This window comes from Ammospiza nelsoni, chromosome 23 (assembly GCF_027579445.1).
Source record: "Ammospiza nelsoni isolate bAmmNel1 chromosome 23, bAmmNel1.pri, whole genome shotgun sequence".
Classification (NCBI taxonomy): Eukaryota; Metazoa; Chordata; class Aves; order Passeriformes; family Passerellidae; genus Ammospiza; species Ammospiza nelsoni.
The window spans coordinates 2,815,068-2,828,477 of record NC_080655.1 but is presented as its reverse complement, the minus strand read 5'-3'; the positions used below and the strand labels follow the sequence as shown (position 1 = coordinate 2,828,477).

The following is a 13,410-nucleotide window of genomic DNA, read 5'->3' as shown; positions in this document are numbered from 1 at the left end:
TGCCCGCGCAGCCTCAGCGCGCCCGCGGCCAAGATGGCGCCCGGAAATGGCTTCACCCGCCCGACAGGAAAAGAGGAGGTCTGAGGGAAAACATGGGTGGATTTTGCTGTTTTATTGGCTCCTCGTACTTCAAAAAGAGGATAAAGATTTTTTTATTAAGTAAACAGGGCCGTGTTTCTCCATCTTTCCGGGATCGGTGCTGCCGTGTCCCCGGTGCCCGGCTCAAAGATGACGCCCTCAGCCAAGATGGAGCCCGGAAGTGGCTTCACCCGCTCGACAGGAAGAAAGGGGGTCTGAGAGGGAATAGGGGAGGATTTTGCTCTTTTATGGCTTCCACACTATTCAAATAAAGATTTTTTAATTAAACAGGGCCGCGTTTTTCCATCCTGCTGCGATCCGTCGGCACCGCCGCCGTGTCCCGGTGCCCGGCTCAAAGATGGCGCCCCCCGCCAAGATGGTGCCCGGAAGTGGCTTCACCCGCGCGACAGGAAGAGAGGGAGTCTGAGGGGGAACGGGGGTGGATTTTGCTGTCTTATGGCTTCCTCGCACTTCAAAACTCCTTCAAAAATAGAATAAAGATTTTTATGAAGTAAACAGAGCCATGTTTCTCTATCCTGCCGCGATCCATCGTCACAGCCGCCGTGTCCCCGTGCCCGGCTCAAAGATGGCGCCCAGTGCCCGCGCAGCCTCAGCGCGCCCGCTGCCAAGACGGCGGCCAGAAATGGCTTCACCCGCCCGACAGGAAGAGAGGTGTCTGAGGGGAAACGGGGGTGGATTTTGCTTTTTTTTTTTTTGGCTTCTCCGCGTTTCGAAAAGCCTCAAAAAGGACAAAGCTTTTTCCCCTGAAACGAACAGGGTGGTGTTTGTCGATCCTGCCGGGGCCGCCGCCGCCGTGTCCCGGTGCCCGGCTGAAAGATGGCGCCCGCTGCCAAGATGGCGGCCGGAAGTGGCTTCACCCGCCCGACGGGAAGGGAGAGGGTGGGCGGGCGCCTGAGGCGGGGCGGGGGTGGATTTTGTTGTGGTTTTTTTGCTTCCCCGCATTTCAAAAAGCCTCAAAAAGGGGACACATCTTTTCCCTGTGTAGCGAACATGGCCGTGTTTCTCCATCCTACCCTCTGCTCGCAAAATTTAGCTTGGAGAATCCCTCCCAGATCATCCAACTTTCCAGCGCCCTCAGTGCCACGTCCAATCCTTCCTTGTCACCTCCAGGGCTGAGGGGGACTCCAAACCTCCCTGAGCAGCCACTTCCAAATCCTGGCCGCCCTTTCCATTAGGAAATTCCCCGCGATGTCCCAAAAATGGTCCCCAGTCCCAGGTGCCATCCCCTCCCTCACGCCCCCTCAGGGATGTGAATTCCTGGGCAGGGTTTGGGACAGACAGACCCCCCCCGAGCTGCCGGACACACGGAGCACGGCACTGTTACACATTTTATTCTGTGAATGTAATAAAAGCCAAAATCTTTTCACTGCCTTTTCCCCAGGAAAAATCCTGGGAGAGAGAATTATGTGTCTCTGAATACCACACATTGATCTATACCAATTATTTAGCCAGGGCAGCCCCTCACAGCCCAGCAGCACCATTTGGGTAGCATTTGGCACCAATTTGGACACTTTTCTTGTAGATTGTGGAAGAATAATCAATGAAATAACAGAAATCCCACACTGAGGGGAGTTTGGGTTGGATCCCCATCCATTTCCACCCCACTGGAGCTATTCCTGAGGAAAGTTTGGGACAGACAGATCCCCCGAGCTGCCGGACACACAGAGCACGGCACAGTTACACATTTTATTCTCTGGATGCAATTTCTGCTCAATAGCCAAAAGCTTTATTGATTCCAAACCATTCCCCTTCTCCCTCTTCATTTCTTTTTTCTTACTGCACCCATTTTCCCACCCCTCAAGCACTCTGCTGCTTCCATTTTGGACTTTTAGCTCTGCTTGGAGTTTGTTTTCTCAGAAGAAGCCAACGGACAAATCATTCAGATTCTTTTTTTTTTTCTTTTCCTCCCAAGATCCATATAAATTACATGCAAAACATTGTACATAGAGATTAATATCAAAATGCAATACAGATCAGGTGCACTTTAAGCTGGACTCTAGGATATGGCAAACACACCAGGGTACATATTGCTTTGAAACCACCATTGTTTTGTTTTTTAATGTCATGCATACCACATAATATTCAGTCTTTTGTTTTGTATTTTGGTTTTTTTTTTCTTTTTTCTCTCTCCTGTTTTTTTATACAAAAATACCAGTGCTTATTATACTGAGTTACTGGGGAAAAAAAAAAAAAAAAGAAAAACTCGGTTCCACATGCCCTCTTCAAAAGAAAGGGGTTTTTTTTGTTTTGTGAGAGCATTGGATAAATATATATACACACACATAAATGTTCAGTTCAGACTGTATATATATATATATTTATTGAAGGGGAGGAAATAAACTAAAGGCAGTTTTAACCATGGGTTTTGCTGGATGAAAATTGGGGAGTTTGGGGAGAGCAGAGTTGGGGTGAGGGGGGGATGCTGGAGAGGAAAAAATGGCAAAATCCCCGTTTGGGGGGGAAACAAATCTTGTTTGGATGGAAAAAGAGCAGGAAAAGGAGAAGGAAAAGGAGCAGGAAAAGGAGAAGGAAAAGGAGCAAAGGCCCCAGGGGAGATTTGGGGGTGCAGGTGGCGTTTTGGGCTCAGGGGGTTGGCGATGGAGCAGAAGCCATGCAGACCCAGGTGTGCCCACAGAGGGACAAAAACCTTCTCAGGTGGTGCCAGAGGTGCCAGGAGCTGGCAGTGGAACCTGGAGATGCCATTTGGGCATTTGGGATGGGATTTTTTCCCAGTTTAGGTTTTTTTCCCCTCAGAGAGGAGCTGAGGCCTCCAGGCCCAGGCGTGAGGGGGAAAATGGCGCCCATGCTCAAACGCGGTTTAGTTTATTTCCTTCTTGAGATCGCCTGGAAAATTTCACTTTATTGCACGGAAAACCTTTGGGAAAAAATAAAAAAAAAGAAAGAAATAAAAGAAATTAAACCCCCTCCCCACACCCTTCTCCCTGTGCAAATCATAAAAAAACCTCAGCAGGAGAAAACCTCAAGAGCTGCCTGGCCAGCGAGCCGCGCACAGGCCGCGGTGTCTTTGGTACCAATCCGCCAATTCCACGGAAAATCCACGGAAAATCCACAGAAAATCCACGGAAAATCCGCAAATCCGCCCTGCTGGGATCAAGAACTGGATGCAGAAGGATGTTCAGAGTGTTTTAATAACAAAGCATTCCAAGGCAAGTTGATCACAAGGAGGAGGGAGGGGTTGGCTTTGCTTCCTGCCGGCCCTCCCCTGCTCCGCGCGCACTCGTGGCAGTTCAAACAAAGCAAAAAAACCCCAGAAATTATTCATAATAATATATATTTATATGGATATTTATATCTCCCCCTAGTCAAGGCATGTTGCAGAAAGTCCCCAAAAGTCCGTGCCGCCGACCATGCCTTTGTTTTTGGAGCACCAATCTCCCCCAAATCTCTTTTTTCTTTTTTTTTTTTGTGTAATGTCCTCAATAACTTAAGCCAAGAGTCAGCTGCTGCCAGGATATCACTGAAACTTAACCCAAAAAAACAAAACTTTACATGAAATCTGCACAAGAAACATTTATACTTGAAGCAACCAGCCATACACCAACATAATTTATAGATATTTATATATATAAAAAAACCCCATTTGTGTCATCCAACTCACGGCTAGTAGAAAGATGGCTGCTCAGAGAAAAGGAAGCTGACTGGCATCCGATGGCTGAATTAATTAATCCACGGAATTAATTAAAGTGTCCCTTGCAACTGCCCTCAAGCAGCGGCGGGGACTCGAGATCTCTTTATTTTCTTTATTTTCTTTAAACAAAATACATATGGCTGACGTAAAAATATCAGTTTCTGAGCTAAAGAAAACTAGATTTTTTTTCTTTTTTTTTTCCTTTTTTTCTTTTTTTTGCATAATATTTATATAGCATTATTTCTCCCTCCCCCCCCCCCCACTCCTAAAATGGAAACTAGAACGACAAAAATAGAGGAAAAATAAACTAAAGGAACGACCAGACCCTTTGTGGCAAACCCTGCCAGTCACAGATTTCTGGGAGTGACTTTGAGAGCCTCCAAAATTGGCTTGAAGTTGTTGTTGGTTTGAGTCCTTTTTTTTTTTTATTTCTTTTTTTCAACAGGTCTGAGGTATTAAAAAAAATATCAAAATGAAAAAAAAAAAAACTTGGTGCATCCCCCCAAAAAGTATTTAATAAATATTTATGTAAGCTTGTAAGAACACCATATCTTCTCCCTTTTTTTTTTTTTTTTGTTTTTTTGTTTTTTTGTAAGTATTTAAAATAGAAAAAGTGAATTTTTTTTTAGGTTTTTTTTTTAAGCAACGTCACCTTTAGCACAGAACCAAAACCCCACAACCACCCCTCGTTTGGGGATTTTTTTTTTTTTTGTGTGTTTAACCCAACATCCCCTCACTCCCCTGGGTTATTTTTTTGTGGGGAGGGAGGCAAGGAGGAGCCAGGCATGGGGTGGACACTGAATTTGCACTGGGGACGGGCAGTGGTGGCAATTTCTTCTTGCTGTTGGCAGTGAACAAAGCCCAGCTCGCCAGCACCAGGGTGGGTTATTCAGGATATTTGGGATTTTTGGGATAAAGACCTTTCCTCAGCAGGAAAAAGAAGCTCATCCTTCCCTCCTCCTCCTCCTCCTCCTCCTCCTCCTCCTCCTCCTCCCAGCCCAGGGAAGGACACAGAGACACTTGGTTTGTGTTTGTGGTTTAAGGAACACTTAAATCTTGGCAAAGATCTGGGCCTGGCGTGGCAGGAGGTGCTGCAGGCAGTGCTCGGACAAGGCACGGGAGATTCCGCTGTGCGTTCCTGGTGGGGCAGGGGAGGAGAACCCAGCCAGAACCAGCCTTTCCCAAAAAAAAAACCAACAAGAAAACCCTCAGGGTTTGGAATCCAGGGGTGGGAATCGCCTCGTTTCCAGCTGGTTCGGTCTGCTTCCTTCAGCCAGAGGGGATGGAGGAGAGCAGGGAGGTTCCCAAGGGGAGGAGAAGCCAGGGATGGAGGGAGGGACAATCCAGGGCCAATTCCAAGGAAAGGGACTCTTGTTGGGTTGTTCTCAGGGCTGGAGGTGAGGAAGGGCTCAGGGAGATGGAGGGAGGTGGCTCCCAGGAAGAGGAGAAGCCCAAGCCCTGATTCCAACTCCAGGGATGGCCAGAGGGACAATCCAGAGCCAATTCCAAGGAAATGGACCCTCACTGGGCTGCTCCCAGGGCTGCAGGTGTTGAGGGCTCAAAGGGAGGGGATGGAGGAGGCTCCCAGGAGGAAGAGAAACCCAAGCTCTGGGATGTCCAGAGGGACAATCCAGAGCCAGTTCCAAGGAAAGGGACCCTCACTGGGTTGTCCCCAGGGCTGGAGGTGAGACAGGGCTCAAAGGAAGGGGATGGAGAAGAGCAGGGAGGTGGCAGAGCTTCCTCCAAGGGGAGGAGAAGCCCAAGCCCTGCCTCCAGCTCTGGGATGTCCAGAGGGACAATCCAGAGCCACCTTCAAGGGACTCTCACTGGGTTATTCCAGGGGTGGAGGTGAGGAAGGGCTCAAGGGAAGGAGATGGAGGAGAGCAGAGAGGTGGCAGAGCTTCCCCCAAGCTCCAGGGATGGCCAGAGGGACAATCCAGAGCCCATTCCAAGGAAAGGGACTCTCACTGGGTTGTCCCCAGGGCTGGAGGTGAGGAAGGGCTCAAGGGCTCCAAAAGAAGCAGCCAAGCGAGGCCAAGCCTCCAGCAGCTCCTCCTCAGGGAGACCTGCAGGCATCCAAACCAAACTCCAGGAAAATCTGGGATCATCCAGGGGCATCCCTGCCTTCCACTGGGCCATGAGACAGCTGGGGTGATCCTTCCCAGGATTCAGGAGATCCCCACTCATCCTCCCATGGCTTTTGGGCATGGCTGGAGCCTCCTCCCAGATCCCTGTGAGGCTGAGGGGACCCCAAAAACACAGAAAAAAGGGCAAAAATCCCTCTGTTCTGGAGGGCAGGAGCTGGAGAGCTGCAAAAATCCTCCAGGAGTTTCCCCCCTGACCAAGAGCAGCAGAGAGGTCTCTCCTAGAGGAGGAGAAGAGAATTCCTCAGGAAGAAGCTGCATCCCTCACAGCCTGGGGGTTCTCCCCACCTTTACCCTGGCAGTTTCACCTCTACCTTTGCAGGAAAATCAGAATTTATCCCTTCATTTCTCATCTCCCAGTTTGGAATCAGAGAGAGGAAAACGTGTGGGCACACACAGAGGGGGAGCTGGAAGAAGCCCAGGTACCATTTTTCAAAGGTGGAAGACTGGTGGGAACCCTGCATCTCTGAACCTTGCAGTAAACACCTTCCCCTGGCTGGGATTTTTTAGTTTATTCCTTAATTTCTGCACTGGAGCAGTGACTTCCCCTCCCCACTTCCCATAGGTTAGGGGGGGAAAATCCCACAAGCAAAGAGCAAACCCCAACATTAGAAGGAAAAAACCCCTAAAAACCACATGTGAAAAAAACAAACCCACAAAAAAAATAAAATCAAGTCACAAGTGCACCCCCAGCCTCAGGGCTGAGGGAGTGTAAGACTACAACAATTTGAATTTCCTTGGAACATGCATTTCTCCAAAGTGAAAACCCCAAGTGAAAAACCCAACTCTTGGAGAGGAAAGAACCTGGCAGCTTCCCCTGGGTGAGTACCACGGAAAATCAGGGATGGAGATGCACAATTGGTTTGGTTTTGTTTTTTTTTTTTTTTGGCTTAACCTCTCTCCCAACACCCAGCTTGGTGGTACTCTGGTTCCCACTGCTAAATAACGGTAAAAAAACCCAACAAAATGAACCAAAAAAAAAGAAAAAAACACATTAAACCCCCAACCCCACCCCCAAAAAACCCCTCAATGACGATACAGGCATGAGCAGTTTGACCGCAGCAGTGTGATCAGTTACTGGTGCTGGGATCACACAGGGCCCAGGTGGATGAGGACGAGGAAGAAGAGGAGGAGGAGGAGGGGGAAACTCCAAGTTCTAAGGTCAAACTGAGGTCTCCAGGCTGTGGAAGGGGCTCCCGGGCTCGGGGAAGCTGAACTCGCTGTCCACGGCGTTGTTGTTCCTGTTGAGGGCCGTGGAGCCCCCCAGGCTGCCCCCACCTCGCTTTTGGAGTCCCTCAGGCTCGGGCTCGTCTTCGGCGCCGTCAAGGAATGGTGTCCGAGGCTCGTCTTCCTCCAGGATGAACTCTGGGTGAGTCATGAAGTTATGGATGGAGCTTCTGGATTCGGGTTTCTCGAGGCCTTCGTAGAGCGAGCTACGGAACGCATTCACCACTTTGATCTGGGCGGGCGTGGGGAGAAAAAACAGAGGGTCAGTGGTGCTGCCAGAGGGCAGGGCCGGAGGGAGAAAGTGAAATAAATGATGAGAGACGACCACCAAACAACAAAAAAAGAAAACAACGGCACGACCACAGCGACAAAATCACCACTGAACAGACAGCTCGGTCAAAAATGAGACATCTACGGTGAACTGGGGGCAGTCAGGCACTACGGGGGTGCTGGGGAGCCACCAGCCTCAGAAGCTGCAAGAAAAGACAAAGGACGACTCCAAACCTCCCCCCCAACATCACCAGTCTGGATGGATGGAAGCCACGAGGCGTTAATTAGTCATTAATTGGTGTGGGGGGTGCGCGCGCCCCGCGGTGGACGGACGGACGGACACGAGGACGAGGGACGGACGAGGTGGGGGAACTACGGCTCCAAAGGAGGTGGGTTAGGCAAAGAGCAGGGGAAATCTACTGTGGGAGGGTCCTTCCTACAGCTCTGCAGGGGAATGGGGCTTCCAAAGGTGTCTCCAGCTCTTCTGGAGCTCCTGGGAGCAGATCCAGGTGGGTGCTGTGAGGATCCAGGTGAAGGTCCAGGGCCCTCTGGAGCTTTCCCTGAACCTGCAGGAGACCCAGTGGTTTTCCCAGTTAAAAATGGGACTTTGATGGAGCTGGAGACCAATTCAGACTCTGTTGGATATGCTGAAGGAATTCCTTCACATTCCTGGGAAAGCTCCACTGAAATCCAGGCTCAAGGAGGAAATCAGAGCACCAGGATATGGCTCTGCCACCTCCCCTGCACTGGGAGGGAGAGCTCTGGGAACACACCTGGACAGTGGATTCCCTCCAGATCCTCTGGAATTCCAGCCCCAAACCCTTCCAGCTCACAGGTTTGGGCTCAGGGGGGTGACAAGTGTCACAAGTGTCACCTCCCAGCCCTGCTGGGGTTCCAGGGAAGCAACAGAAGCCTCAGCTCTGTGGAGCAGAGCTCATGTGGGAGCAGATCTCCTGTCCCAGACCCCTGGGAGCAGCAGGGAAGACTCCCTGGAGCAATTTCACTCTTTGGACCCATGGAAGGAGCTTTGCATGAGTCTGGAGCACCACTGGCCTGGAAAAACGGGAATTTGAGGGAGCTGGGAACCAATTCCGAGCTGGATTTGTGCACTGATGACCTTGGATCAATTCAGGTGAACGCACAGGACAAGGGACACTACCGGGGCCACCTCATCTGTCACATCAGCCACGACTTGACATCAGCAAATCCTGAGCCCTAAAACACCAACTGAACCAAGGAGAACAATCCCACCAAGCCAAGGAGAGCCAGGGACTGTCACAGCCACAAGGTGGTGGCATCTACAATTCAGATTTAGGAGCAGCTCCACAGAAGCCTCCCCCTCTCACGTGAGATCTCTCCCAAGGAATCACCTCCAGAGCCCTGGAGATTTGTCCAGCACTGCCAGGAGCAGCAGGAAAAGCTCCCTGGAGCAATTCCAGGGATTCTGTGCTCAGTCTCCTGCTCAGCCCCCTCAAGCAGCTCCTGCTGCAGTTTCCCTCAGACTTTCCTCCCTTCTCCATCACCTGCTGCGAGATGAATTCAGCTGTTCCCTCTCAAAGGAAGGGAACAGGGAGGAAATGTGTTCTGAATGAGGCAGGGAGCCCAGCAGAGCTGAATTCCAGCCTGGAGCCTCCCCTCCCTCCTTCCCTCCCTCCCACGGCCGGCTCCTCCCGCCTCCTCTCCACCTGGAAGCTTCAAATGCAACCTCCAGGCTTGGGATCGATTCCTGTGAAACGTGAAACCTCCACGTGCTGGGTGAGAGCCCCTTGGGATGCCATCCCGTGCCCTGGCTCTGCCCAGCCCCTCAATCCAGGGCAGAATTCCCAGCAGGAGCAGCTGGGCTCTGCCAAAACCTGCCCATGGATCCCTGAGAGCTCCCCACACGGCAAATCCAACCCTGGAAAAACTCATCCACGGGAGAAGAGACACCACAGATCTGCGTGGAGGGAAGAGGAGCTTTGGGAGAGAGGGAAGCAGCAGAGGGAAACAAGAGAAATCCAGGCAAGAAAACAGCAGGAGATTTGGAGACCTGGGTTAGCTCCTGGGGAAGTCTGCACGAGCTATCCAAGTTTTCTAGTCCCTCACTGCAAAATGGGGGGAAAATATGGATCCACAGACTGCAAAAAAGCTGCATTTTGGTCTCCTCCCCACCCCTGCTCTGAGCCCCTCTAAGCAGATTTTATTCCATCAGAAAATCCTGGAGGTTTTCCCAGATGCAGGCGGGAGCAGGAGGCAGCTGTGCTGCTCCAGCATCGCTGGGGTTAAACCCAATCAGCTGCCAGCCTCAGAGTCAGCTAAACAGAGAGAAAACAAAATTATCCCAAATTCTCTCTCCTCCCCCACAGTGCATAAACAGCAGAGCCTGAAAGCTCTCCAGAAAGTCACCGAGGGTATTTCTCTAATCAGAGGAGAACGGGGATAAGTGAGTGTGCAATAAAAGAGCCAATTATCCAGCAGAGCCACACTCCCTGCTCCCAGCCTGCAGACAGAACCACGGCCACGTGCTCACCAGCCCCAACACCCCACACACAGAGGGTTCTACATCACACAGGGCCTTTTATGGGGGGCTGGAAAGCCAGGATCCAGAATTCCCGTTGATTTGTGGCCTCTGTGCCCATTTCCATGTCCAGTTGTGTGTCTGCACACCCTGGGATCCAGCATGTGCAGAGCAGCCCACAATAACAAAGAGAGAGCCCTGCACCAGACAGGGCCTTTTTTAGGGTCTGGAGACCCAGTGCCAGATCCAGGACCCAGAATTCCCATTGGGATCCTGCAGGAATTGTTTTCCATGCCCATTTCCATGCACAGTTGTGTGTCTGCACACCCTGGGATCCATCATGTGCAGAGCAGCCTGTGATGAACACAGACAGGGCCTTTTTTAGGGTCTGGAGACCCAGTGCCAGAACCAGGACCCAGAATTCCCACTGGAATCCAGCAGGAATTGTGTTCCATGCTTTTTTTAGGGTCTGGAGACCCAGTGCCAGATCCAGAACTCAGAATTCCCACTGGGATCCAGCAGGAATTGTTTTCCATACACAGTTTTGTGTCTGTACACCCTGGGATCCAGCATGTGCAGAGCAGCCTGTGATGAATAGAGAGCCCTGCACCAGACAGGGCCTTTTTTAGGGTCTGAAAACCCAGTGCCAGATCCATGATCCAGAATTCCCACTGGAATCCAGCAGGAATTGTGTTCCATGCTTTTTTTAGGGTCTGGAGACCCAGTGTGAGATCCAGGACCCAGAATTCCCACAAGAATCCTGCAGGAATTGTTTTCCATGCCCATTTCCATGTACAGTTGTGTTTCTGCACACCCTGGGATCCAGAATGTGCAGAGCAGCCTGTGATGAACAGAGAGAGAGCCCTGCACCAGACAGGGCCTTTTTTGGGGTGTGGAGACCCAGTGTCAGATCCAGAACTCAGAATTCCCACTGGCATCCAGCAGGAATTTGGTTCCATGCTTTTTTTAGGGTCTGGAGACCCAGTGTCAGATCCAGGACCCAGAATTCCCACTGGCATCCAGCAGGAATTGTTTTTCATGCCCATTTCCATGCAGAGCAGTGTCTGCACACCCTGGGGATCCAGAGTGTGCAGAGCAAGGTGGGCACTGAGGATCCTCTGGCTGCCCAGGGCAGCACAGGGATGTCCCCAGGCCATGCAAGTCCCCAGGTGGGGACAAAGAGGGGGGACAGCAGCCCCGAGGTGTCACCAGCTGAGCCACAGGCAGGAGCAAATCCTGTTTGTCCCTCCTTGCTGTGGCTCAGCCAGCCTTGGGGACAGTCCCAGCGGCCACTCTGCCTCCAGAAGAGATTTCAAGCAATTCCTCTGCCCATCCTTGGGCTGTCCCAGGGCTGGGCAGAGGGAAGAACCAGCAGGATTTGGGCTCAGCCTTGCCCTCCTCCCAGCAATGCTCGTGAACTTGGGGGGGTTTTGAGCAAGAACTGCAATTTTGGCTCACCCTGAGGAGGGTGGACACAAACACCAGCCCTGCAAAGGAGGAGAAGAGGTAAAACTGGACAAAGCAACAAGGAACTGGGGGGGAAAGGACCAGAAAGGTTCATAATTTTGTTAAAAATTGGGGTTTTGAAGGGTTTCCCACCCCATCCTTCAGGTTTGGGACTGAGTGTGCGAGTCAAGGCTGAGAGGGAGAGAGAGCAGGCGGGGTTAGGGGGGTGCAGGTGCTCTCTGTGCTCATTAAATCATGCATTGTAATAGACCATCACTCACTGCCCGCAGGAGGAGATGCAGCAGCAGCAACAGCAGAAGTGGTGGGAGTGGAATTGACGGAGGAAAGAGCTACATGGGTTGGGCTAGAAACATTTTTTACATCGTGGTGCTGGCTCACGATGGAAGGCTGTCTCCTGAGGGCTCCCTGCAAAGAGGAGGCGCCGGTCTGGAATGTGTAAACTACGTCCATCTGCAAAGAACCAGAGAGTGAGATAGCGACACCCGGCCAGGGACAGGGACAGGGACAGGGCCAGGGGACAGGGGAGGGCGGGCAGACACACAGACAGCAAGGAAAGAGGAGGATGGAGAGGCGAGGAAGAGGAGGAGGAAGGAGGAAAGAGCCCACCCCGCACTCCCCAAAACCCACGTGGGGTTTTGCTGTTGGAGCAGAGAGAGAGTCCAGCTCTGCCCTTCCCAGAGCAGCAGGGTCAATCCCCCCTGTGGTGGGAGGCAGTGGCAGAGGAGACACCTGGGGGTATCCAAAAATCTGCAGGAGGAGCAGAGAGAGACAGAGAGAGTGGGCAGAGTGCGAGTGGGAAGGGCTCCTGGTGCCTCAGCCCTGTGGGGCACTTTGGGGACACTCCAAGGGCTCCCCACAGCCCCTGTGGCAGCAGGAGATGTCCCAGCCCCTCTCCCAGGCCTCAGGGCTGCTGGGGATGCAGCATCTGCTGGTGGGGCCGTGGTTGTCCTGTGGATGTGTCACAAGGCTTGAAGAACAGAGCAGCTTCCTGGGCACTTTGTGGCTGGGTGATGCCAACCCTGTGGCACCTTCTGGGCACCTCCTCCAGCCCCGGCTCTGGCTGAGCAGGTGTTTCACAGGTGTTTCACAAACAACTTCACTCCTGCCCCACTCTGATATCCTTCTTCTCACCTGTGTCCTTTACACACACCCCAAATGGGGACAGGAGCCCCCCAATGCCAGGTTGGACCCCACAGACGCCCCAGGACGTGCCAGCACCCATTTCTCACATGGCAGGAGCTCATCCCAGCTCCAGCACAGGGAAACACCCAGGAAGCTCCAGGCTCAGCCCAGGGGCACCTCTGGCACTGCAGCCCTGCAGAGCTCCCGGATTTCCAGCACATCTGCACCACTGCCAGGAGAGCCTGGATGCTCCCAGCACGTTCCTCGTGTCAGAGAAGCTCTGGTTACCCCCACACAGAGCCCAGCTGCCCCTCAGGGCTCACAGCCAGCCAGGAACCAAGGCTGAGCTTCACCTTGAGGCCATCGAGGTGACACTGTGGAGGTGACAGCTCAGAGAAGGGAAGTTAACTCTGCCCCAGCCCCTGTCCCCGTTGGTTGGTCACAGAGGAGGGACAGAGGTGACCCAGCAGCTCTGCTTGCCTAGGGACACCAGGATTCCCTCCATGGGACAGCTCTGCCCTGGCCTCCAGGGAAATGAGGGGCACAGAGCTCTCCCTGCTTGGTGGAAAAAAAGGAAAAAAATCAGAGGAAAAAAGTCAGGGAGAACCATGAGATGTAAAAAGAAGACTGAGAGATTTTCTCCTGTTGTGTGCCACGGGGCTTAGCTCTGGGTGTGCAGCACGGGGAGGTGGCACAGAGGGGTGGCACAAGGAGCCACACCAGGGAACAGCACATTCCCGCTGGGAACAGCCTCCCAGCAGCCAGCAAGAGCAGGGCAGAGCCTGGGGGGCTCCGTGCACCCCTCACAGCCTCCTGAGCTGCAGAGGTGACCATCAGTGGCACGTCCAGCCTCCTGCTGACCAGCAGCACAGTGCCTGCAGCAGAACAGCCTCCCACCACCCCCAGCTGTCCCAAAATCCAAGTTATCCTGGTCC

The 13,410-nt window shown here is 52.4% G+C and overlaps 1 protein-coding gene across 8 annotated transcripts in view; it reads right to left on the bottom strand.

Moving 5' to 3' along the window:
* Positions 1–3,230: 3,230 nt before the first annotated feature.
* The window catches only part of ATP2B4 (ATPase plasma membrane Ca2+ transporting 4), a 65,598-nt gene continuing 55,418 nt past the window's right edge, over positions 3,231–13,410 (bottom strand). For 5 of the 8 annotated variants that reach the window (XM_059487928.1, XM_059487929.1, XM_059487927.1 and 2 more), the window contains one exon: positions 3,231–7,351. In XM_059487928.1, the coding sequence (XP_059343911.1) occupies positions 7,055–7,351 (297 nt within the window). In that variant the 3' untranslated portion in view covers positions 3,231–7,054. Of the gene's footprint in view, positions 7,352–11,613; positions 11,804–13,410 lie in introns of all 8 variants that reach the window. The other 3 variants (XM_059487932.1, XM_059487933.1, XM_059487934.1) reach the window with 2 other exon arrangements.